The sequence below is a fragment of the Podarcis filfolensis genome (genome assembly GCF_964270895.1).
Source record: "Podarcis filfolensis genome assembly, chromosome: 13".
In the NCBI taxonomy this organism is placed as follows: Eukaryota; Metazoa; Chordata; class Lepidosauria; order Squamata; family Lacertidae; genus Podarcis; species Podarcis filfolensis.
This window is the reverse complement of record NC_139615.1, coordinates 20,819,217-20,846,035: the sequence shown is the minus strand read 5'-3', so window position 1 is coordinate 20,846,035 and position 26,819 is coordinate 20,819,217. Positions and strand designations below refer to the sequence as shown.

The 26,819-nt window shown below is 42.6% G+C and overlaps 1 protein-coding gene across 1 annotated transcript; it reads right to left on the bottom strand.

Moving 5' to 3' along the window:
• Positions 1–609: 609 nt before the first annotated feature.
• On the bottom strand, positions 610–16,522 carry LOC310747535 (serine protease 27-like). Its single transcript, XM_083582001.1, has 6 exons — positions 16,160–16,522; positions 7,123–7,149; positions 5,425–5,587; positions 3,934–4,205; positions 3,093–3,262; positions 610–2,602 (listed from the first exon to the last, which is right to left on the bottom strand). The coding sequence occupies exons 1-6, from the start codon at positions 16,308–16,310 to the stop codon at positions 2,306–2,308; spliced, it is 1,080 nt and encodes a 359-aa protein (XP_083438127.1). The 5' UTR covers positions 16,311–16,522; the 3' UTR covers positions 610–2,305.
• Between the last annotated feature and the right edge of the window lie 10,297 nt (positions 16,523–26,819).

Below are 26,819 nucleotides of genomic sequence, written 5' to 3'. Positions count from 1 at the left end.
AATTTGGAATTTATGTAATTTGGTTTGATTTGATGTGATTGGTCGGTTAATAAAAAATTATTCTTAGATCTCCCTTGCCCTTGTACTGTGGTGCCAATCACCATCAGGGTCTATGCCTCATCTTCATTTTTCTCCGAAACCCACTACATGATTGCTAATAATTTGGTTGGTGTAATGGAAAATAGTTAAACCCATAGAAGACAGGATAATGGCTGCTGTTTAGTGTCATGGCCAGCTGAGGAATAGTGCATGTGATTAATTAAGGGAACATCTACATCACAGTTTTTAATTACTTTAAAAGTCATCCTTTCCTCCTGAGAATTGCAGTTCTGTGAGGAAACACTGCCTAACAGACCATTATTCCCAGACTGCAACTCCCAGGATGCCATGACAATGAAATTGTCATAAAATCACTATAATTTTGTATTTCAGGTATACTTGAAAACATAAAGTGATGTGGGCAGATAGAAGTAGAAAAAGGGGGAGTAAAGGTAAGGATTCCTTGAAGCAACTCTTACACAAACCTGTTTCAAACATACGTATTCCAAACAGACAGTTTTGTATTAGACTGAAATATGGACTTTTAAAATAGTCATAACACTAGCATCCTAAAGTTGAAACTTTTTTTTTTTAATGCATATTGTGATATGCTGACCTGGGTGGGGGGAGGTGAGGTGAAGATAATGCTGACCTTTAGCAATTAGAACATATCAAAATACTTTGATGACTTTGCTTTTCAACTTTGATCCAGTAAAAAGCAAGTTCAGTATCAGAGGTAGAAATTGGCATTTACCATGAATCAGGCAGCTACCTCAGGTAGCTGAATTTCAGTGTCGTGAAAGGGCATCAAATTGTTAATTATTGGATTTATTGTTGTATTATTATTATTATTATTATTATTATTGCTACCAGAGAAGGGCAGAGGCCTCAAAATAAATCGGCCCTGGGTTCTGTGCATGTTGACTAGAGATGGAGGTGCCATTTGCTGCTGTGCCTCAGGGAACAAAATGAATTGATCCAGCCCTCTTTCTCTCTGTGTGTGTCTCACACATGGGTGAGAAAGGTGCTTTGGGGAATGCCTGCTGACATAAAATAGTGAGGCTCAGGTGGCTCTTAGGTGGCATGTTAAGGGATAGGTTCGGCTTTCCTGACCATTAAATTAAGTGAGGTCCCGTAGCATGGTACTTTCCCAGGAGTGGTTTGCTTGCTAAATGCAAAACTGGCTTGGAAACTGCAGTTGGTAGTAGGAAGAGCTGCTTAACTCTTTCCTTTATGGCCATTTGTCTGCTGAAATTCACAGCACACATTTAAAATGTATTCAGTACAGATTTAAACCACAGGACCCCCTCCTCCCACAAAGAATCCTGGGAACTGTAGTTTTCCCCTCATAGATCTACAATTCCCATCACCCTTAAAAAAAAAAACAACTACAGCCTTGGGATTCTGTGGAAGAGGTCATGTGTTTTAACTTACAGTGTGGGACAAACAAAAGAGTCCAATCAAGTTTAAAACACAGGTAGGTAGCCATGTTGGTCTGCCATAGCCAAAACAAAATTAAAAAATTCCTTCCAGTAGCACCTTAGAGACCAGCTAGGTCTCTAAGGTGCTACTGGAAAGTTTAAGACAGTTTACAAAGCTCTTTTGCCTTAAAAAAACAAGTGGGGGAATCAGACAGCTGAGCGTTTTCTGTAGTTTGAGCCTCAATTAATTTGCCTCAGAGGTCCAACTCTGTCCCTTAAGGCAGGCATGTCCAAAGTCCGTTTCGCGGGCCTAATTTGGTCCGCTGGTCGATTTAATCCGGCCCCCGTGGCAGTATATGTCTTGGGGTAAAACCCTTAAAAAAGCTCAAAAACTGTGGGGTAAAAGGCCCTCACACATGTTCACTTCATCAAATCAGGCCCTCTTTGAAAAAAGTTTGGGCATCCCTGCCTTAAGGCATCACCCAGCAACAGGCATATGATGATTCCAGAGACCACCAGCTCCCCAGTCCCAGCTACCCATGATTTCTGATTGCACCATACATATGTAAAAGTTTTGTGGCAAGAAAGGAGACAGTGGCTAGTAGGGCTCATGAGAAAGGGTGTTGCATCCCTCTGCTGAGAAGGAAGCCCCAAACCATCTCTACATCTGCAGAGACATCCATACCCTCACTTCATTTGTATCTCCCTATGCAAGTGCTGATCACGGCCAAGTGGATAGAATCCTGGGCAGATGAAGTTAGGAGTGACCAAGAAATGGGAGAAAGATGAGATGAGAGGTAACCCTGCAGCACTTGACCACGTATAACTTCTTTTTCCCACAAATCCTATGGCAAGATATGAATAAAGGTCCACACCAAAACCTGTAGCAGAGCAGTTATGAAGGCCTGTCCACTCCCAACAGCTCCAGAAGTGCCTTGATTCCTGATCCTGGTGTTGTAACCCCTTCTAGGTTCAACAAATTCCAAATTGGGGATAATCCTGTGAATCCAGTCGTGGTATGCGGTAAGGCGGATGTACACGCCAGGGCGGTTCTTCTCAGCACAGCCTTCTCCCCAGCTGACAATACCAGCCAAGAGCCATTCCTGGTTTATCTTGCACATCAGTGGGCCACCAGAATCACCCTAGGCCAACACAAAGATGGGTGTTAGATGCATTTGTGATTCAGTGTGGCATGGTTGTTAGGGGGTGGGGAAACTTTCTCATACTTCCCAACAGTGTAGTTCTCAGCTTAGAAACCAAAGCAAAATGCATTTTACAAAGAAATGTACGTTGAAGGTGGAGAAGATGTTTGGGAATGCATAGTTTTTTGTGGGGAGGGGATGAGAACATGAGAAGAGCCCTGTTGGATCAGGCCAAAGGCTCATCTAGTCCAGCATCCTGTTCTTACAGGGGCCAATCAGATGCCCCAGGAAAGCCCACAAGCAGAACCCACAAGGGAAAAGGTAAAGGACCCCTGGACAGTTAATGTATGCCATCTCATGCAGTCTCTTTTCAATGGCAAGGCTGAATATCAGGTGTCTTAAAGAATAATAGAATTGGATAGCAAGTAAGACAGGAAGGGCCTTATCCATGTGGAACTGAAGGCAGGTCTTGATGAGAGAAATCCCTCACCTTACACGTGTCCTTCATACCCTCAGCATACCCGGCACACATCATGTCATCCTGGATGGGTTTCTGGGGCAGGTTTGGTCCCATGTCAATACTATAGAGCCGTCTGCAGGTCTGAAGATCTATTATTGGCACCTGAAGCTTCTGGAGCTTCTTTGGAGAAGGCAGATCCTCTGACGTGAAGAACATGGGATAGTGAAGCAGAAACATGGAGACACGGTCATCATTTTATTATATTTCATTTACCACTTGCACAATCCATTTGTGAGTTGGAAGGCACACCGTAAACAGATGTGCAAGAAGGTCAGGCAAGTATACCTTTAGGGTATAGATGCAATCAGCTGGAACAAAGTTTTTACTAGTTTCTAATTGTTGGGTAACATGCAAGACCAACCTTTACTTCTAGCATACTTACCAGGCTCCAGGTGTAAGTCAAGTTCCTAATTTTCTTCAAGCAGGCTGGGTGTTTGTAATATATTGGAGAAGCTGGAGCGCAAAGCATGTGCTCTAGCACTAAGCTTCATCCTTTTCCCTCCAGCACTCTGCTTCCCACACTATCCAATCAGATGCCTACAAGCAAGACACAAGGGCAGCAGCCTTCTCCCTCTGATCCCAGAATTAGCATACAGCCATCATGACCACTAACCATTGATCACAGTATTTTTTCAAAGCATTCATACGTATTCTCAGCAAATCCCATTACAAGGGAAAGGAAAGTTGGGGCACGGATCTTAGAAACAGGCTTTATAGAGCAGGAAGGGTGCATCATTATTATTTTGCATTTTCCTGGACAAGAAAGGAAACCTTGTCCAGTTCTAACATTTTCCCCTCTCCCAGTACTCACGTCCTTCACTGATATCTCCCCAGCCAGTGACCCAGCACATCATGCCTGCAGGAAAGTCCACGTTGGGTGCAGGTACACAGATTGGGATGATGTAATTGGTGAATCTCACTGGGAAGATCAGCCTCACCAAGGCGATGTCTCCGCTTGTGGCCTCCCCTGCATAGCGGGGATTCCTGATTATGTCTCCAACTCCTATGGACTGTTTGTGGGGCCAGGAATTCTCCAGTTTGTTGGCCCCTAGCAGCACGGAGTATTGGGAGAGATCACCTTCTCTGCAAGGGGATGGATGAAAAATTGCTATGAGGAACATTGTCGCCATTGCATACAATTTACTTGGCTGGGATCAGGAGGCTTTGGGATGCTAGCATTCAGACTATCTCAAATTTGCAACAACAACAAAAAGGGGGGACACATTGGGCAAACCTGCACTTTAAGCCTGAGATGGTCCCATGGGCATTCTGATTTCCCATTCTGCCTTTGTTCTGGGTACACTTTATCTGAAGCATCTTACAGCTAGGAAGTTTGCCAAGAGCAAAGTATACCAGATCAAAACAAATAATCTTGCCAAACAATTCTTTCAGCTAATCAAAATAAGCCTTGCAGCAGTTGAGCTAACAGATTGGATCAGAGCTCCTTGTTAATTTCATGTCCTTGGGAAGTTCATTAAGATACCCAGTGCTATGTTTCTCAAAAAAAGAGGTGCCGGAACTAATCATGAACACCTCCCTCAATCTCTTAGAATGGCAATGGCACCCACCTGAGAGGTGCTGGAACTGATTTGCGATGAGTTCCAGCTGGGGGGAAAAGCCCTGAAAATACCTTTTGTTAAGGCACTTTAATAGAAACATGTGTCCATATCTCAGCTCTTTTGCAAACTAATCAAGATAACTGAACTTGAATACTTTATTCTTAAACCTGGGTCTGGAAAGCAGACTTTGCAGAACCTTATAAGCTTTAACATACTGTGAAACATTAAAACAATATGAAGCTGCCTCATAATCTTTGCCTTCAGTTTATTTTTAGAAACAGAAATGCAGTGGATGTATAAATTAAAATATGCAACCTGGTTTCCAAGGAAAAGGAATGCTGAGCGGGGAATTCCAATGGTCAGGAGAGAAATTCAGCAGAGATTATTTTTGAAAGATAGATGACCAGGGTTGTAGTCTATAGACAACTGGATTCTTTGCCTTGGACATAATCTGCATTACCCCCAAGACTGTAGTCTAACACAGAGACCTGCAGGGCTTGGGCCAGGATATCCAAAGGATGACACATCTTCAGGCGAACCTATCTATATATTGAAAACAGCCTATATCTTCTGGGCTTTTCTCATAGTTCCCACAACATCTGAGATGACATGGATGACACAGAGAACAGGGCCTTTTCAGTGGGGGGGTGCATTTATAGGATAGTCTCCCACCTGACTTGTAAAGAGTCTTGGGCTCAGTGGACTGCAGGTGGGAGGAAAAGAGCCATTTCTGGGTTACTCACGGTGGGAAGCAATGTGCTGCGGTCACAATCCAATCATGGGTTATCAAAGCCCCTCCACAGATATGCTTGCCCATCTTCTTCACACTGACCTGCCATGGCCATTCACCTTCCACAGAGTCCTCACCCCCGACATTTCTATTCAGGGTGATTGGTCGCCCACATACTAGGAAAAGAAAGAGATGGGTGGGGTTAAACTCAACACTGGGAGCAATCTGTTCTGTACACTGCACATCTGGCTAAGTCAACACACTCCTTAAGAACAAGAGAGCAGCCCTGCTGGATCTGACAAAAGGCCAGATCTGGCCCAGCATCCTGTTCTCTGAGTGATCATCTGATGCCTTAGTTGCATCACTCCTAGATTACTGTTGTGTTCTATTTGGGGTTGCCTTTGAAAAGTTCCAAGAACTCCAAAAGGTCTAGAATGCAGTGGGCCAACTGTTAGTAGGGGCCCACCTGCTGGGTACATGTGCTTCTCTTGCTAAGGCAATGGCACTGGGTTCCAGTTTGTTTCTGAGCCTAATTCAAGTGCTGGTGATGATACTGAAAGCCTTTCAGAGATTGGAATGGTGATATTTTCAATGGAAGCCTTCTTGTGTGACCAGAGGTGTAAAATCACTCATGGAGGAGTGGGGAATGGAAAATTTTTGGATGGATACTGGTTTTATTTCCATTTTTTTCCAAAGCCTCCTAGACAATGCATTTTGCAAAGGAAGTAGATTTGGCACATGTCTACATCTTGTGTTTAAAATGCGGCGCAGCCTATGAACTGGAAAGTAAGTTCCACTGACAAGAGGGCTTAAACACAGGCAAGTGTGTAAAGGGATTGCAGTCTTATTCTATTTCTGCTAGGCACAAAGAGGGAAAAGGGATAACACAGAGCACTGAACTACGTCACCTTACTATGCTTCATTTTCAGATTCATTTTTTCAGCCACGAGACCTCGTAAGTTTGCTTTTAAAGACACTACAAGATTCTCAGCATTCTGAATTTTGCATCAAACTTCAAATTTAACAGGTGTGAGGGACTGATGTTGCCCTAACTGAAAAGACAACCTTTGTGGGAACAACAAAGGGGAGACCAAGACCTCTACCATTTTTGGACATAGGAAGCTGCCTTATATCAAGAGATGAAAGGCATTGAAACCATCTACCCCAACTACGGAGACCAAATTCCATGCTAAAGCAACTTTTAAGAAGTAACAGGGGTGGAATCTAGACACATATAAAAAAACATTGTGAAAATGCTTTTTTTTAACGTTTTGAAAAATATATTGAATTTGCCATAGCTCACCATCACCATCTACTGTCACATTTGTATAATGCACTCTACAGCACACTTAAAACATTTTATTTGCAGCTGTATAGCTGAGTCCTGGGTTGCCTGTGCTCATGGGGAATTTGTTGCATCCCACTGCAAAGATTTGCACTTTTAGCCTTGTCATAGGTGACCTCTAAACACAGGATCTAAGATACATATGTAGTAGAGAAGCAGGATGTGGATGTCCATATTGTGTTGCTTAGTGGGGTCCCCTGGAATGCACAAGACATGGATGGACAACCTGTTGCCTTCCAATGTTGTTGGATTCCAATTCCCATTATACCTGACCATTGCCCACACCAGCAACATCTGGAGGGCCACAGGTTGCTTATCCCCAGAACCCAGTGTAAAAGGTTAAAAAGTCTGGTGATAAAAACTTACCCCAATGGGAACGGGTCATATGATAACCTGCAACAGAAAGAGGAGGAATCAACAGGGACAACTGTGACCCAGGATTTAAAGCTAAAGATACACAATCAAAACCCAGAAGTAATCACAGGACTTTTATTCCAAGAAGAAGAAAATAATTGGGGGGATGATTGGATTGCCCCAAATATTCTCCCCAGCTCCTGATGCTGAGACTGCTTTTTTAAATCTCTCTCACCTCCCCAGGCACTGTGCTTAAACCTAAGCCTTGGTGTGAAATGGACAGGAGGAGACAGGATCTCCATCTTGCAGCTCTCAGACAAGGGCAAGCAGTGGGAACACAAGATGCTGGCCAATAAGATGTCAATTGAATGTGAATGGCATCGGCGAATGCACTGTTGGAGGAGAGCACAGCTGATCTAATAACTGAACTGTTTTTTGCTCTATGGTGTTTCATGGGAAGAGTTTCCTACTAAAAGAATGGGGGGCACTCCTTAAGTTTGTAGATATCAAGTCAATATCATTTAATGATGTCACGAAAGGAACACATGAAGTTGCCTTGACAGAAGACGCTTTGTCCATCTTGCCCAGTTTTTCCTTCACTGTCAGAGATGCTTCAGGGATGTGGTCCATCATGTCTTTTCTCCAAATCACGGTAATAGTGCACTTGCAATTTCAGTGTTTTTGTTTTAACGTTTTGCTAAATGCTTTACTGGGTATTTATTGCATGTCGATATTGTGTACTGATTTGTTTTTGCTTGCAGTTTTATGATTGCAGCTTGTGTGAATCACTTAGAGTTTTTGTTATATCAAGCAGTATATAAGATATTAAATTTGGGTTGACTGAGGCGCAGCACAATTACATAGCTAAACAGATTTAGCTATGCACTGACATCACTGAGGGCAAATGAGGACAACTGAGATGCAGGGCAGTGTTTCCTGAATTAGTCACCCTGAATTAGTCCGCCCTGTCAGGTAGCACACAGCAAGTCTGATGACATCACAATAGATTTGAATTGCAAATCTTTGCCTGGAAGTTTCTTCTTGGAATTCCTGAAACAATAGCTGGTTTGGAGTTCATCCTCTCCCAGAAAATTAGGCACTTACCTGATTACCATTAGGGATCTGAAATGTGCCTATCAGTTGTATACCTTTCAAGCTAAAAAGAATCCAGTGCTAGAAAACCTTTCGTTTTCAGTATAGCATTTTCTCTCTAAATATATATCCCAGTTACATACAAACACTGTGGTACTTTCTGATTACAAGAAATGCACACAATCTAATTCATTCCAAATCAAATATAATTGCTTTTTTTAAATTTTATAATATATGTTAACTAATCTCCTGTGTCTGACATAACCAAAAATGTAATCAATCCTAATCAATTTTTATATCATGTAATCACCATTGATTGTCTGGTATAATGTATTTTGATTCAGGTAGGAGAGTCTATGCGCTTTACTTCCTCTACCACCAGGACAGTTTACAGTTTCTCAGTTTTAGTTCACAGAAACAGTAGCAGTCAAAACTATACAGGCAAAATACTATATGCACAGAGCTAGGGTTGCCATACATCCAGAATTTTCCAGACATAGCTGGTATTCAGCCCCCTTAAGCAACATCCGGGCGAAAATCACTGAAATGTCCAGGAAATTCCGACATATGGCAGCCCATGTCAGTAGTGTAAATATAGGTGATTTTCATTTAAAAATTAGCTCAAAAATATATTTTTTGTTGAGATTTTATCAAAAACTAAAAAAAAACCTCAGAAAGAAAAGTTCAATAACTTTTATGAAAAAAGGTCAAAAACCTTTGTGTCTGGATTTTCACTTTTTGAAATATGGCAACCCTACACTGAGCCCTCTCTACCAATTGCATTTCTATGGTCTGAGTATCTGCCTATCAGCCATACAGCTCCATGGACTTAGCCCCTTCTCATGCTAACTAGCAAGAATATGCATTTGTTAGGTTTGGCTGCTAACCCACGGTCAGGCCCAAGAAAGATGTGTGCACTTTGCCCATAACCACCAGGTAAACCAACTTCCATGTCAAATTCTGTCAGGCTGCATGAATGCCAAATCTGACAAATAAATTACAGGTAGGATCCTGAAGCTAGGAAAAAGGTTTAAGTTGGACATTACTAACTGAGACACATCAATTGCAGGGATCTGCTTTGAACAGGACTCCTCTAGAGACAATGTTTTGAATGTGCACTGCAAATTTGTCAATTTCAGTTTCTCATTTTTTTCATTGTTCAGCTTTCCACATTTCTGCAACAGTTTGTGAAAATTCATCAGCATTTTAGTGCAAATTTATCCTAATATACACAGTTTTATATGTAATTCTGCCCAGTAAACATAGTTTTGCACAGCTTTCCTGAATATAATAGTTTTGTATGCTAGTTTCATTAGTATATGCATATTTTTCCTGATGTGCAACATATGCAACCTCAATCAGTTAAGATCCCTAAAAGGGATGCAATTACGTAATTGATGGATATTCCTAATCAGACAAGCAGCTCTAATACATCTCACACATGCAGAGTCAGAACCCACAATCTTAATATTCATGATTTCACATCATCCTAATCCATTTTCAGCCAGAACTATCTTTCTCAATACAAATTGAATCTTGCTTTAGGTTTTTTGTTTTCCAGTTTGCTTTTTTTTGCTTTGTTACAGTGGGAGAAATAAGGGTGTGCCGTTCTGTGAGATTAGTGATTTCCCAACCCATGGCAAAGCCACAGATACAAGATGGGAAAGGGTGAGGTGTGCAGTCACATCCAAAGACAGGATGACTAAGGTGATTCACAAGCTGCTAACAAAATCTCCCAAGCAACAGAAAGGTTGGAAGGTTATATAGAACTTGGGAGTGCCATATCCCTTGGAGGTTTGGGCTGTGGCGTGCAGTAGCATGCAGTTCTTTCAGGCAGAGGAGGAAAGGAAGGGGTGAAACAGGGTGGATATGTGCATACACCTTTATCCATTGCTTTGTACAGGGGCAGTCCAGCTGTGGTTGGACTGCAACTCCCATCATCCCTGGCCATTGGCCATGCTGGCAGGGGCTTGTGGAAGATGTAGTCCAACAGCCTCTGGAGACTACAACATTCGCTACCCCTGCATTAGCACTACACAAATGAGTCTCAGGCTCCCAGATCCCCCCTCTCGCACTCCCCTGCTCCTCCTCTGGCATGGTCACAAGAACAAGAGCAAAACTATCTGCAAATGTAATCACAGTTTGACATTTGACCCATTCAAGAATAAATCATGCTTAGCTTTAACTTTGATTTGTCTAGAAAAAGCCAACTTCAAATCTGTTATTATTTGTATGGTATATGCATACCACACAAATTCATGAGGAGGACAATAGAAGAACAAAAGCATAAGATGTGCTAAGTGGGAGCAAATTATTTAAACACTGTGTTTAAACTAAATTCAAGGGAAGTGGAATCTTCACTTGAACCTTGGCACCATTATGTCAGATGAGTTGAAGAGCAAATGTATCTAGTGCAATTAGCTTGGTGTTCGGTATTCATTAGTTCAATTAGTGCCAGACTTTGAATTCATTAAACTGATGCCATGGAATGTTTAAAAACCACTCTCCCAACCTCAGGATTAAATTACAGCTTGTCAATCATGTGGTCACGGAGCTATTTAACCTGCCATAGAGGAGCAAGCTAACAAATAAAGTTATATCAGATCTAATTATGGAAATCAACATTAGCTAATTAACCATCCATTTATTCAGCATAAAGGTTTTAGTTTGAAGACTTCACAGTGGAGTTTCACAACAAGGAAGCCTGCATCATGTAATAATTTGCAGACAACTGTAGCAATAAATACAGTGAAATTTTTATTCACAAGTATTTATTTATTGCTGCCTCCCATTTCCATGTGGGCCTATTGATGCTACTTATGTAAACTGGTTTGACAGTCATTCCCAGGGGAAATCCTGGGAACTACAATTCTGTGAAAGAAACTAGGGGACTCCAGTGGCAGACTTGTCAAACTACAACTTTTGCAAGAAAATATTGTGGCTGTAGGATTATCCTGGAAGCTTCTTCAACAACCATTCTGTCCTAGATCAAAGGGTGATGATATCCGCCAGTAGAGAGTACTATCACCTCATCCTCATTATTATTTGGTGCCCATGGCAACTATATTGTTTTGACACCCATGACACTTTTATCAAGATACGAATACTGGCATCTCATTTTTTACCAAGAGAGAAAGAGAGAGCGCACTGCATAAATCATTCAGGACTAGAATCACAGACACATTATCCGCACCCCATATGCACACAATCCATACATAATTAATCCAATCAGCCACACCACCCAGATTGGCACACAGCACACTCAAGAAGTCCTCAAACAGCTTATCCCATAATCTTTTGGAATATCATGTAGCATTCCCAGAAACCTCACACACCCTTCTTTTTCCAAATAGCTCCACCCATATGTGTGCAGCTGGGAATTCATGAAAGCAAGGGTCACCAAGAGTAGCAAATTCTCTATTTCAGGGCTAGGCAGGTCTCAGTATTATTATTATTATTATTATTATTATTATTATTATTATTATTATTATTATTATTATAACTTATACACTGCTCTTCATCTGAAGATCTCAGGGTGGTTCACAGCATAAAAATACAAAATAAAAACACAAAATACATATTAAAACCAGAACAAAACAAACCCATAATCTCCTCCCTCTCTCACACACACACACATTTAAAAGGACATAGAATGCTAATCAGCCCAAGGCCTGGCAGAAAAGAAACACCAAAAGATGTATAATGAAGGTGCCAGATGAATCCCCCTGGAGAAATGGGGAACCACTCTTCAAATGGGGAACCACTCCTGAAGAGGCCTGATCTCGTGTTGCCACCCTCTAGACCTCTCATGAAGGAGGCACATGAAGAAGAGCCTCAGTTGATGATCGCAGGGTCCGAGTCATCTCATATGAGGAGAAGCGGTCTTTCAGATATTGCAGTCCTGAGCCATTTAACATCAAAGCCAGCACTATTAATTGGGCCTAGAAACTAATTGGCAGCCAGTGCAATTCGGCCAGGATTGGTGTAATATTCTCAAACTGCCCTGCCCCAGTGAGCCATCTGGCCACTGAATTCTTCAGCAGCTGATGTTTCAGGACCATTTTATACAGCCCAACATGTAACGCATTACAGTAATCTAGCCTACAGGTTACCAGAGCATAGATAACAGAAGTTAGGCTAATCCTGTCCAGATGGGGGCACAGCTGGGCCACCAACCGAAGTTGATGGAAGGCACTCCGGGCCATTTAGACCACCTGAGCCTCAAGTGACAGCAAAGGATCCAGAAGTACCCGCAAGCTACACATCAAGAGCAGGCACCCACGTGGTCTAGGGAACCACCCACTAACAGTGTCTCAGTCTTATCTGGGTTGAGCTTCAGTTCGTTGGCTCTCATCCAGTCCATTACAGAAGCAAGACAATGGTCCAGCCCATCCACTGCCATAGCTATAGATGTAAAGGAGAAGTAGATCTTTGTGTCATCAGAATATTGCTGACAAAACTCCAGATAGCCCCACTTAGCAGTTTCATGTAGATGTTAAATAGCACAGGGGATAAAATTGAACCCTGAGGGAACCCATATGGAAGGCTCCACATGGCTGAAGAGCACTGACCAAGCATCACCCTCTGGAAACGACCATCCAAGTAGGACCAGAACTATTGCTAAGTGGTGCCACCCACCCCTAACTCAGCCACATCATCAGTGACTCCAAACATTTGCTCTGAGGGGTAAGAAATAGGCCTATCAATGGCTCTAAAGTCATGGAAATTCCATGTTCTGTGGCAGCAAAATCTGGACACCAGATGCTAGGGACAACCTAATAAGGAAGGCTTCCATATGAGGGCATTCGTAACCCTACCTGAAAAGGCCAGGGGTTGAATCTTGGACCTTCTGCACACAAAGCAAATGGTCTCCCACAAATGGTCTCCTACAGCGCTTTTCCTCGTCTCAGCCATCTTTTAGGATCAGCAGGATGGGCCCCTTCTTAAGCTTCGCATTTGTACATCAGGATGGCAACTGGCCAGGAGATGAGGAAACCAATCCAGCCTAGCTTGCTCTTATGCCTTGAAGCAGCTGTTTGATATGCCGAAATCAGCAACTGGTGTTTGTTTTTTCCAGGCTGTAGAGATAAGCACTATCACCTGCTAAGCTGGTGTTGATCCAGCCTGCTCCTGAAGTGATGCTCCTGGGGCCAGTTCAGAACTTGGCAACATACTTTCTGCCCACTTCTAACAAAGGAGGAAGCACTAGGCAGGCTTAACCACATATTACAGTAAATGGTGTGTTGTAGGAGAAAGAGAGATGGTGACCAAAGAAGTTTAGTCTGGGTGAAATGCTCTCTGGTATCAACCTCCCTTTCTCACTCTCTTCTTCTTTCTGTGCATCCAGATATAAACAGTGCAGTTGTTAGGACATCAATGGTCTCAGTTCCCTTCCATATGCAAGATGACACAGGGTGGGAAGGAGGGTTAGCTCAGAGTTTGAGATGGGCTCCCTGGGCAAAGTGACCTCTAGTGGGTCCCTCCCTCTGTTAGTGGGCTTACCTGGCTGCAGTAGCAGTGACCCAAATAGGACTGGGTAGCTGTGTCTAGCCACCCTTTTTAATCACCCACAATGCTTCAGAATGATGCTGAATAGGGGGAAATTATAAGGGTTGTTATACGATCCATGTACACCCACCTCACCTAGCACTGGAATTTCCAAAGACCATATGACTACCATCCCTTTCATTATATTCTTCCATAATCAGTAACTTGCTAGTTTTATGATGGGATGGGGGGGGTGGGGAATTGATTTAGTTTGTATTTAAAGGCATGTCTACCCAGTTTGGACTTTCTGAAACAAGATATGGACTGGAGAAGAGCCATCCTTTGAAATTAGCCTTTCTCCTTTTCTTCTTCTTCTTCTTCTTCTTCTTCTTCTTCTTCTTCTTCTCTCTTCTTCTTCTTCTTCTTCTTCTTCTTCTTCTTCTTCTTCTTCTTCTTCTTCTTCTTCTTCTTCTTCTTCAATGCAATTCTCCAGCCAAGTAATGTGCACAGAAATGCAGGTGTGCATATGAATGCACATATTAGTGGAAATGCATACAAAATGCATATGGGGTAAAGTTGCTTTGCAAAAAAATGTATATTAGGCAAAATTGAACACAAAAGTGTGTTATGGTAGCATAAATCAGCACTAAAATGTTGAAAGCTGTTGTGGAAATGTGGAGAATTGAAAAATACCCTTCCCTAGTCTCAATATAATTGTAGTTTTGTTTTGTTTTTATATCAATAGTTTTAATTGGTTGTGGGGTTTTTTTTAAAAATAAAAAATTATAAAAAATAAAACAAACATATTTTTACAGATTTCCATATCTCAAGGAGGCACTTTGTTTCAAAATAGGATGCAGAGATCAGTAGCAAATATAAATGCAAACATAAACAAGGAACTAGCAATAAAAAGAATAATTAGGTCGGAGGGAGGAAGGGAAAGAGGACACTCTCAGGAGCATCTTTATGGAATTCTCAGGCTGATAATGGCTAAAAGATTAAAAAGTCACATTACAAACCCATACAGCAATGTGCATTGAGAGTGTGTGGGAGAGGAGAGAGGTACAGAATGATTTATTGCATTGTCTCAGGGTAGCCGTATACTTTGAAAAGTTGGATGTGGACTCAGAATGCAAGAGTCATCTTTTACATAGTGAATAAAATCAAACCATGTGGGGGGATGTCTTGCTTTGTCCTCTTGCTACTTAGCTTATGAGTGAGTTTCCTAGTAAACATACTTGCTGGAAGTGTGGTCCCTAGTAAATCTGTCCAGTGTCTAGCAATAATATTTCAAGCAGCAATTAACATCAAGAGGCAGAAAAACTAAATGTATAATTATTGTTAATTGTTAAGTCTAATTTTAGTTTTTCTGCCTCTTGATGTTTTCCTCCATGGTCTCCTACTGTTGTTTTGTTTTAATGATGTATCATTGCACTCCCTTATTATGTGTGTGTGCACGCATGCGTGTAGTTTTTTTTTGTAATGTGCTTTGGTTATTATTTTAATAGAAAAGTGAAATATAAAGAAAAAGAAAACTAAACAACACACCCACTCAGTATCACTACCATAGAGTCGAATCAGGAAAAGCAGGAGCCTTTGCACCGTGGGTCAAGAGAGACTTTTCTCCTGTATGCCACCCTCCCCCCCCAAAAAAACAAAAAAAAACCCCACAGCTTGGCCGCACTAACCTAATTACTCCAGAATCATTTGGCAACCACTGGTTCTGTACTAAAAATCATAGCTTAGAATTCATTCTTTGGCCCTAACCACGCACTAGAAGGACAGAAATATCATTTTTTATCATCATTTAATCACTCTGTTCATTAACAATAATAAAAACGAAGCTGGCTAAAGGATCACTTTTCCAAGGATCTTGAATGTTTGCCCCTATAAACCTTAGGTGTTTTGCCTCCCAAATTCACCACACCCGAAGTACTACTTTTCCCCCCAGGACTGGTGAAAGGATTCAGGAATCCTGGATCCTAGACCCACTCTTAGGTGTCTCGATCCCACAATCTTTGGTGGAACTCTCTTCCAAATGGGATCAGACAGGGGGACCCTCCCTGTTAAACCTCTGGCACCTACTGAATACTTTCTTATATTTCAGAAAGCATAGGCATATAGGAAACTACCTTATACCAAGTCAGACCACTGATCCATCTAGCTCAGTACTGTTTACATGGACTGGCAGCAGCTATCCAGGATTTCAGGCAGGCGGTCTCTGCCAACCCCACCTGGAGATGTGGGGGATTGAACCAGGGACATTCTGCTTACAAGGCAAGTGCTCTACCACTGAGCTATGGTCCTTCCCCATAGAGCATTTTAAGGCATTTCTGATCTGATAGTTATTGCCTGATTTTTTTTAATCTTTCTTGCATTTGTTCAGCTTGTTATCTGCTGTTTAAGCAGTATATAAATTGTTGAAATAAAGGTGGCCTAAATGAATGCAATGGGAACTTCTAATGCTTACCTCTGTCGGGTATTATCTGCTGGTCATTCTCACAAGAATTATATCCATAATGCCACTGCTTGCAGATCCCTCTTTGAATCATCAGGGTAGCCAAAAGCAGCAGCAGAACTCCTGCGGTGCCAAATCTGGGTGCCCTTTGCTGTCTTGCCATGATTCCGTTTTTCTTTTTCTTTTGTTTTCGGATCTGCTGTCACTCAATCCTCCCCGAACTGGGAGAGAGCGGCAAGAGGGATGCCCTCTGGGGTGACAGGGCTTGTTTCTCTCCAAGATGCAGATGCTTTAATACCTAGCCCTCAGAAGGGCGGGCACAATGTCACCAAACTGGTTTGACTGATGTGCTGGGTTGCGAGTGTGGCGTCTGGCAGCCAAGTGGGGAAGCCGGCTGATGAAGCCTAAGATATCCACCCGGAGAATCCAGCCAGCTGTGCTCCTGTATCCTTGGAGGATGTGCCAGTACCTGGTGGAGAAATGGTATCCAGGAAGATATAAGAGGTGGAGAAATGGCAAAGCCAGGAAGATATAAGAGACTGCTTAATCCAAACCGCAGCTCTTGGAAAAGATGGGGCTGATCGTATGGGCCAATTAGCCTTCAATACTTCCATGTGTTGAGGAACAGGAGGGTGAGCTTAGCAGATTAGAAATTATATGTAGGAGGTAAATGACTCCTGCTGAACCTCTATTAGCAACGAGTTCCACAACAATGAGCCTGCCTCACTGAAAGCTTGGCCTCTGGTAAAGGCCAGTTGAACTTCAGGGACATGATGAGTATATTCCGCCCTTCATCCTAGGGTGACTTGCAAGAATGAACACATAGTACCTCGTTCCCTATAGGCTAGCTAGATCACAGAGATTGACAGGGGCTGAGCTTTAGGAGGTGTTTCTGGCTCCCAAAATCAAATCTCTAGACTCATAATTCAGCGCATTAGCCCCTGCATGATGGAACACCTGCCCAGTGGAGGCGAGACAGATGCCAACATTGAAAGGATTTTGATGTGCCACAAAAACATTTTCATTTCTGAAACGTTAACTTATCTGGTCACTTTTAGTACTCTACTGTTTCATTTATGAGGTAAATTATTCCGTATTTTATTTTGTTGCAAATTGCTTAGAGATCTATGTTTATGGTGGATTCATAAATGCTTTAAATGTGCACATACAACAATCAGTAATTTTATTTATTTATTTATTTACGGCTATTAGCCCATAAAATATGTACAAACATAAAAACACAGAGACATAAAAACAGATAACAATCAGTAATAAAAAGAAAAGAAAATCAAGAATATAGTAAAACAGAGCATTGGTCACTTTTCCAGCCACCCAGCCATCCTTCTACATAAAAAATGAAAATAATAATCCTGACAGAACAGGCAGGTTTTTAGCTGGCCCCTGACGCTAAACACAGTTGGTGTCCAAGGAAAACACATTCCATAGACTGAGAGTTGGCCAACCATCAGCTTTGCGGTTTTCTGTGGTGTTTTCTGTACTCTGATGGAGGTAGAGCTGTTGATTTTTTGCTCTGCTGTGGCTGCTGCCACTCTTCCATTGAATTTTGCAAATAGGCTTTTGCTTAGTTGAAAGCCTCCGAGATCCGCTATCAGGTACACGGCATGTGGGCGAACCGTTACAGCGTGCTGCCTTTGTTTCTCCATGATCTGCCCGGCGATAAATATTCAACATCATGGTTTTGTTATCATGTATCGGTTGGATTATTGCAATGTTCTAATTAATATGTCTGGCTATATTGCGTCTACTGTATATATGAGACGGAGAGACAGAAGTATCTCTCTATCTGTGGTTTCCCTAACAGGAACTAAGACGTAAAAGAAAAAAGAAAATACGTGTGATGTTTCCTTATCCCTCAAGAAATCTGACTCTTCAGGGAACGAGGTTTAGCTTTTACCGTGGGGTTACAAAGATTGGAATCAATGGCATTACCTTGATGGATCTCTATCTGGCAGGACTCATTTCTCATCCTAAATTAACATGCCTGAAATGTTAAACAAAAAAGTCTCTCTATGCTATGCTGAAAGCATAGTCATGTACTTTCCCAGCACATCAACCAACTGCTGCCAAGGGTGTTCTACTAGCAGGTTGGGCCACCTGAGATGTTCTATATCAGGGGTAGGCAACCATTTGTCTGTCAATGGCCACATTCCCTCAGGGGTAATCTGCCAGTGGCCTCTTGCCAATAAGGGGCAAGACTGCAGCCAGAGGTGGGTGGAGCATCGTTCTTGCTAGCCAGAGGTCTGATATGATATCTTGTAGAAGGTTTTTGAAATTAGGCCTAAGGCTGCAGGTTGGCCAACTCTGATCTAGGTGGATCAGCCAAAGTAGAATTTCAAGCTTCTGATTTCTCAGCAGGCATAAAGGAAGTTGTCCTTTCATCTCCACACACACACATGCTTCTGTATGACTCTGCCATATACTGAATCATTCCAGTGCTTTCTTTCTATTAAAAAAAAAAGGTTAGGGGTACTCTCATTTTCCTACTCATATTGAAATACTGCCCCTCAATGAGGCCAATCTTAGATTCACAAAATGTTTAGGGGTATGCGTACCCCTGCGTACACCCAGAAAAAAGCACTGAATCAATCTATTGGGCTATCTAGACCTGGACTGCTTTACTTGGACTGGTAGTGTTTCTCTAGGGCAGCCTTCACCAAATTGGTGCCCCCCAGAAGTTTTAGACAACAACCAGACTCAGCCCCATTACATAAAATTCCAGAGCACAGTTTAAAGGCACAGGAGCATGTTGAAGTTAAGCAAGGAACTGTGCACACACTGCCTTCAGTTCCATGATGGCAGAAAGGCCAGGCATAAATGTAAGACATAAATAAAAGCATAACTCTCAGAAGATTCGTGCAATCAGTTCAGAAACTTTGGGGCCAAACTTGTGAAAATATTTTTGGGATTGAATCTTCTGTGGTTTTGATTAAGGACAACTGCATAGGGGCAGGTGTGGGGTGCTGAATCTGAGTGGAGCCGTTGCACTGAATAAGAGGGAGGTAAGAACAATGAGAGCCCTGTTGGCTCCAACCAAAGCCCTGTCTAGACCAGCATGCAGTTCCCCACAGTGGCCAAGCCAGATGCCCACAAGCAATTTCACCCTCCTTTTGTTGTTCCCCAATGACTGCTATTTAGAGGTGCACCAAAGGCAAAATATTATGATAGTGGTTAATGGCTTTTGATAGCCTTATGCTCCGTGAATTTGTTTAAGCTCCTTCTAAAGTCATCTAAATTGGCAGCCATCACCACAACTTGTGGCCATGAATTCCATAGTTTAAGATTTATTCTTCATTTTAAAAGGTCATCATTGTCTGCTGCATTAACTGCATCTACGTACAGGTTCCAAAAGGGAGAGAGAGAAAATGGGGTGAGGAGCAAAGGGCATGAATGCATGCTGATTTTATGCACATTTACCCAGAAGTAAATCACTTGGTGGCTCCCTCCCAAGTAAGCGTGCATATGTTGTAGCATTTACCTGTTTTAGGGAAGGGACCCTTTCCATATTGGAGAAATTTGCCTGTAGGGAAGTCACAGTGTTTTCAATTGCCTACTTTTCTCAGCCTCGTCACATGAAGATAACAATCATTTCTTAAGCTAGGGTGTGGTGGAGCTCATTAGCTAACGTTCATAAAAAAGCTCGGAGGTGCTAAGCAAGCATAGTTACTGTTATTACGCACCACGGAGAATTAACTCAGACAACTCCAGTACAACCCAGCTATTAGGAACGTAGGATTTCTTGGAACATAAGATTCCAAGTTTTCATTGTTGGAAGATGTGGGGTCTGGCAACATGAGGCAAAATGTCTGGGTTTCTTTGCCAGATCTGGGAAGCAAGAGAGGACTGGGGGGTTACATGTGGTGAACTGAAAGCTAAGGTGAATGGGAGATGCAGTGGTTTCCTCCTCCAGATCTGGGCAGGGAATCTGGACATGGGGAAAGACTGTAGCTCATTGGTAGAGCATCTGCTTTCCTGCAGAAGGCCTTCAAACCCCAACATCTGCAGTTAGGGCTGGTGAAATCCTGGAGAACTGCTGCCAGCCATTGTGAACATTATTGGGCCAAATGGACCAATGTAAGTCAGCTTTTTATAACCTTGTGAATTGGATGCAGTTGACTAGGGAGGAGGTCATCAGGTACAGTGGTACCTCGGGTTAAGAACTTAATTCGTTCTGGAGGTCCGTTCTTAACCTGAAACTGTTCTTAACCTGTGGTACCACTTTAGCTTATGGGGCCTCCAGCTGCTGCCACACCACCATTGTGCAATTTCTGTACTCATCCTGAAGCAAAGTTCTTAACCTGAAGCGTCTGTACCTGAGGTACCACTGTACTAGGATTCTGAGGTTCCTTTTAGTGTTGCCAGCACTGTTTTTGTTTTGTTTGTTTCCTGGCTGTCTTGTTTACTGGGCCATGCTCCTGGGTCTGTAATAGAAACCTGACAAGCAGAAATAAAGCAATGGAAGCTTTTTCCTGGCATGGAAGTACAAGGGTGGGCAATGTTCTACTGGCAGGATTTATTGAGCATTGTTGAAAGCACAGGCTCAGTGGTGGACTTTGGGCTCTCAAATTTCAGCGGTGCCCTGTGCAATGCTAAAATCCCCCCACCTCTTGCACTCTGTTCTACAGCATTGTGAAATTCCCTGTAGTATGGCACCCACTGTGACTGGTGGGTCACACTACCCTAAAACTGCCTCTGACAGGCTCAGGGTCAGAACATAACATAGGAGCTCTGTTGGATCAGGCCAAAAACCCATCAGGTCCAGAATTCTGTTCTTACAGATGGCTATGTGAAACCTGTAAGCAGGACACGAGGGCCACCACAAGATACAGGACCAGTTGCCAGCCCAATCTGAAACGGACTAAGAAGGATTAAACCATGTTGACTGAATTGATTGTTACATATTGAGGCTACTTAAGCTCTTGGCTTCATCTTGCCTACACTGATCTTAGACTCCCACTGAATCCAGCATTGCTCAGGAAGGATGACAAAATCCCTACCAGAGAAGAGTGGCTGATCAAGTTGATGGATTATGCTGAATTGGCAAAAATGACTGGAAAGATCAGAAACCAGGAAGATACGGAATGGGGGGAATTTTATAATTTACCTTGGAGAACACTGTAAACCATTAAAAACATTAGCAGGACTGTAATAACATTTGTAAGGTTAAAAAAAAATGGAGGACAATGTAAGATGCAGCGGAAAGGGACTAACAATGGAACCCATGGAGGGGTGGAATGAAGTCCAAGGATTCAGGGAATCCTATATTTTTGTGATTATGACTTATGTTTGAATGTAAACATTAAATGTAAAATCAAATAAAAAAAACTTTACCAAAAAAAAAAAAGAATCAGCATTGCTCAGGATTTGGGCCTCTGTGAATTTTCAAATGCCGTTTCAGATCCAGGCCAGATTTGGAACATCAGCGGTGGTGGGGACAATGCATCCAGAGTTATCATGAAATGTCTGTCTGTGTGTGTGTGTGTGTGTGTGTGTGTGTGTGTGTGTGTGGTCTGGAAAGACCCAAAGCATCCACCTGGACTCAGAAGCTACACTGCCATCACCAGGAGAAGCCCCTGAGGTTTCTCAACAGACTGGGCATCAAGCAATTCGCCACCTCTTGGAGCTTATATAAAACTGGCCAGTGCTGCAACTTGCAAGATGGGTGTGACTTGCAGGATTTAGGTAAACTGAGGTGATGACACGGCAGGGTGTTGTGGAAATCTTGCGTAGTGCATGTGCATGATGTGGGAACTGTTGTTCTCCTGGCAGCACAACAATATGTATCTCTGTTCAAAAGTATGCTTCAAGGAGGAGAAAAAGATTTACTGCCAAGTAAGTGTGCTTGGAATTGCAGCTTCAGTGTCCTGAAAAACATGCTGGGAGTTTGAGGCATATATAACAATGAGCTGATTAAAATTATTGACTGCAGAACTCTTCATTACATGTTGCACATATCTAAGGGAAATCAAGTATTGTGATGGAGAAGAAATTTAGTTCATTATGCACTGAAAGCCAAATCTATCAAAATTTGCACTTTCAAAAACAATAAGCAAGCTTAAACACAACTATCCTTTGAAATTAACACTTCTCTGAACTGTGCAGTGTGGTTGTCCCTCCAAGCAATGTGTGCAAAAATATACAGGACAAAGTGTGCGTGAAATGTATACAGTGGTACCTCGGGTTAATTACTTAATTCATTCCGAAGGTCCGTTCTTAACCTGAAGCACCACTTTAGCTAATGGGGCCTCCTGCTGCTGCTGCACCGCCAGAGCAAGATTTCTGTTCTCATCCTGAAGCAAAGTTCTTAACCTGAGGTAATATTTCTGGGTTAGCAGAGTCTGTAACCTGAAGCGTATGTAACCTGAAGTGTATGTAACCTGAAGCGTATGTAACCTGAAGCGTATGTAACCCAAGGTACCACTGTACAGTGGTACCACTTCAGGTTACAGACTCCGCTAACCCAGAAATACTACCTCGGGTTAAGAACTTTGCTTCAGGATGAGAACAGAAATTGTGCTCCGGCGGCACGGCAGCAGCAGGAGGCCCCGTTAGCTAAAGTGGTGCTTCAGGTTAAGAACAGTTTCAGGTTAAGAACAGACCTCCGGAACGAATTACCGGTAAGTACTTAACCCAAGGTACCACTGTATAGTGAAATTAACATACATGCATATAAGGATAAATTATCTGCTGAACATTCAAGAGAAGTTTTAAAAAAGAATACAGACTTATTTGGAAATGTGAAGAACTGAATTTAAGATTAGAAAAATGAGAAACGGGGGGGGGGATGAAATTGACAGATTCATCCATCTATCCCTGTGTGAGAGGAGTGAGAGAGAACACACCTGGAGGTGTTTTAGAGCCAGTCTACAAAATACATCAGGAAAGCCAGAAATGATCTCTAGACATTTAGTTTGAAAAATAATAAAATGAAACAGTCTAGCTGGGGGCACCACAATTTTCCTGATCCAAATTGCCCTCCCAATCTGTCATTACTACATCTGCAGTGTAGTCATAATGTATTATCTTAAATGCATGTGTTGGCTTGACAGTACTGTGTCCCAACCTTAATTATAGCCAATTGTAGCTAGAGCAAATTCCTTAAGACCCCCCGGGAAGCCATTCTCCATTCCAGTGTGGTCTTGGCTTCCTTACTCTTCCAACTCTTTGCTGCAAATGTATACATTTCACATCTGTTTATACATGAATTTGGAAACATTCCTGAACCGAGCGCTTGCCTGAATGAGGTGCACTGGGTATCGTAATAGCGATGTGTTGCTCCCCCATGGGATTTGGGGAGTGTTTGAATTCTCTTTTACTTATTCAAGGAATTGTGTCACTGTGTTATGAAACCAGCTGGGATTAATCATCCTGGACTTAATTGCACTACCAAGGCACAGCACTTATTGGCAGATTCCTTTGTAATTGGCACACGCGCCACCTTGCCCCCGCAATTGAGGGGCCACAGGGCCAAGCAACGTCACTCGCGCATGCTGTGGAGCATGCTGACATGTTGTGCATATGCCCCACAGCTTGCTAGCTTAACACAAACGCACCCTGTGGCGTGTGTGCGTGGCCACTGCAGAACTTGGGGGGGGCTTTCAACAGAAATGGGGGGCCTGGCCCCCTGTTCATCCACCCCCTCAGTACCCCTGGTAATTGGCAAGTCTGATCCAGAAATTTAAAAGCCAGGAACAAAGTGATTGTTTTGTTACTCGCTGCCCCTCCATGGTCAATGCTTCTGTAAAAAGTGGCTATGAGTCGTTCCTTTCATGCATAGAATGGGTATGTACAAAATGTAGACACTGTCTCTGGGGGAGGCACTATGTGAAGGATAACAGTGCACAGCCCAATGGCTGGCAGGGAAGAATCTGGGGGAAAGATGCCTAGGGCCCTACACAGCAGAACAAGCAACCACATGATTAGGTAGGGCACCTCACTTTGCCATCTAAAGAGGGAGGAATCTGTAGGATCGTTTGCAGTAAGTGAAGTCCATCTAAGAAACTCCCACCCCTGAGATCACCCCTGAGAGGCATAAGACCATTGGGTCTAAAACTGTGTGAATATATAGCCCCATACTTCATCCATAGAGAAAGCACTCTTTTACGTAAAATGTATTTTGTAAGTGTGGAGGGGGTGTACTTTGGTCATCTTGTTTTTCTCTGTATCTACCCAATGTGTACAGAATCAAATATCAGCATCTGGGCAACCAAAAGAGGGGCAGAGGCCTCTAAGCTCAAGGACGGCTCTAGGCAAAACGTAAAAGTAATTTCCAAAACCTTTGTAATACTGTTTGCCAAGCTGTTTCCATGTGGCAAGCAGACACCAGCTCATATTTCAGTGATTAGATAACCTTCTCACAATTGGAACTGCGATCAGCGAGGGGGAAGAACAGAGTAAGTGAACCACTACCAAGAGGAGGTTGATGTCTCTGAATATGGAAGCTCCATTGAGCTATCATGACTAATAGCCATTACTGGACCAAGCCCAGCAATGGGAAACCTGTGGCCCCCCAGATGTTGTTGGACTAAAACTCCCATCAATCCTAGCTATTGGCCATGTTGGCTGAGGCTGATGGGAGTTGGAGCCTAGTAACATCTGGAGAGCCAGAGAGCCTCCATTCCTCGTTTATAGTGAGTCCCCCTCCATAACCCTGGCTAGGACTTACTGTTATTTGACTCCTCTCCTTCCAAAACTGCCTCCATCAGCAGACATTTTTTCTGACTGCCTCAGAGACAAAGGTGAGAAAGCAAGGCCCATTTCATCAGCCTAGCTGGACTCTTTTGCTATCTGGCTCCTTTCTTGCCAAAACTGCCTCATTAAACCTGAACTGGCTTGTTTCCCTCTCCCTTCCCAGTCCCTTTCCCACTTTGTATCATGTCTATTAAATCTGTAGGCCATTGTTTTAAACTCTGAACATATTGGCCAAAAGGCAGAAAGCGAGTGCTGTGAATTAAAGGGATAGTGAATATCTCCACCGTGCCAAACAAACAGGGACAGGGACAACACTAATTGAGAGGGACATGTAGGATTTCTTCAAAACTTTAATCCCTTTATCAAGCTGGGAACGGAACCAAGATTCTTGAGTTTGCACCTTTTACCTCAGATTGCCTCAGCTTCACACTACCAGGCTATAAAAATGCTCTTTTTTTTATTGAGGTGTGCACCTTCAGGCTTTCCAGCACATCCAACCCATCCTTCCCCGTAAAGCAATAAAACACTGCTATTTCTTTTTTAAAAAAAAGAGAGAGGTGAGCAAGCCAATTTGCATGCAGAAACTGAAGGAAAAAGAACACTATGTTTGTCTTTCCACCTACTTGTGGCTTAAAGACAAGAGTTCCAGCCAGTGTGGAAAGCAGTTGGATTTTCCTGGGTGGTGAGCAATTGCCAAGTAGTCTGAGAACTAAGAGACCTAGAGATTTCTACCTCCACCCCTTTGGAAGGAAATGTAGTAAAGGTAGAATTAAGATTTGTGGCAGTGGGTAGGGAGGTACTTATGAGTTGTGTCCAATGCCAGCCTTACTTAGAGTAGTCCCACTGATATTAATGGACTTGACCAATGTCAAGACATTCATTTCCATGGGTCTACTCTGAGTAGGACTAGCATTGAAGACAACTCTGATTTCAAATCTCAACAGGGTCTGCCACAGAAATGAGTACCTCTGGAGCTGGGGTGGAAAAAATCTGTCAGTTTCAGTTTCTCTCGGTTTTAAGTGCAGTTCGTCATATTTCTGCATCAGTTTGTATTTAATAATTAAAAAGTGGTCACAAAAAATGTCAGCATTTTAGAGCCTATTTCTACTAATAAACATACTTTTGTATGCAGTGTTGCCCAGTATACATATTCTAGCAAGCTATTTTCCCTGATGTGATGTATAATATATTCATTTTTGCACCCCATTCTTTTTATTTGAGGAAGTGCATCGGAACATTTGGAGAAGTGTGAATGCATTGCACTTTGCGCATTGTTTCAGGAAATGCAAATGAGGTAGGCTCGCATTAAAATGTGAAGCAGATTGAATCCCATCCCACAGCTACAGAGGACTTGCTTTCTATACCAAGACCCACAGAGGGTCAGACCTATCAAGAACCACCTCCTGAACTGGAATTCCATTCTCCTGTAAGTTTTCACTGGCACTTTGCCCATGTTCAGAGACACATTCATCTTTGCTGTTTTCATTCCATATTTCCTACTGCTGTTCGGAAGGTACCCATCAATTCAAGGCATCGGCATGTCTTAATGAGTTTGACTGGATTTAAAACTGGCACCACACATTTTTTTTAAAAAAAATCATAGTTAATAAAATGTATGTAATTAGTCCACAAATCAAGACATCAAGACATGTTACCGAAACCAGCTAAATAAGTTTTGGCTGTGTACCATCACCCACTCTGAGTGGTCTGAGAATGCTGAATTTCCCAGAATTCAACAGCTGCTGTTAAATGACTGAACCACACTTGTCCTGAACCCTGACCAGCCCTGAAATATGCATTCCTCCACCCACCCGCTCCCATCAGTTCCTGTGTAATACAAGGTCTCTCCCTCCCACCACTCTTTCTAACAACAGATGTATTGCTAGCCCAGAAACCCAGGCATTCATTCATCATTATCCTCTCCTTCTTCCCAGCTCCTTCTCTCCAAGGGAATGCTGCAAAA

What these genes read in the sequence shown, in the direction of transcription:
- LOC310747535 (XM_083582001.1), bottom strand. Translation starts at nt 16,310, where the DNA reads ATGGCAAGACAGCAAAGGGCACCCAGATTTGGCACCGCAGGAGTTCTG. An exon ending in GCAGATAATACCCGACAGAG is followed by an intron (nt 7,150 to 16,159) that starts GTAAGCATTAGA and finishes TTTCTGTTGCAG; the next exon opens with GTTATCATATGACCCGTTCC. An exon ending in GTATGAAGGACACGTGTAAG is followed by an intron (nt 2,603 to 3,092) that starts GTGAGGGATTTC and finishes GTGTTGGCCTAG; the next exon opens with GGTGATTCTGGTGGCCCACT.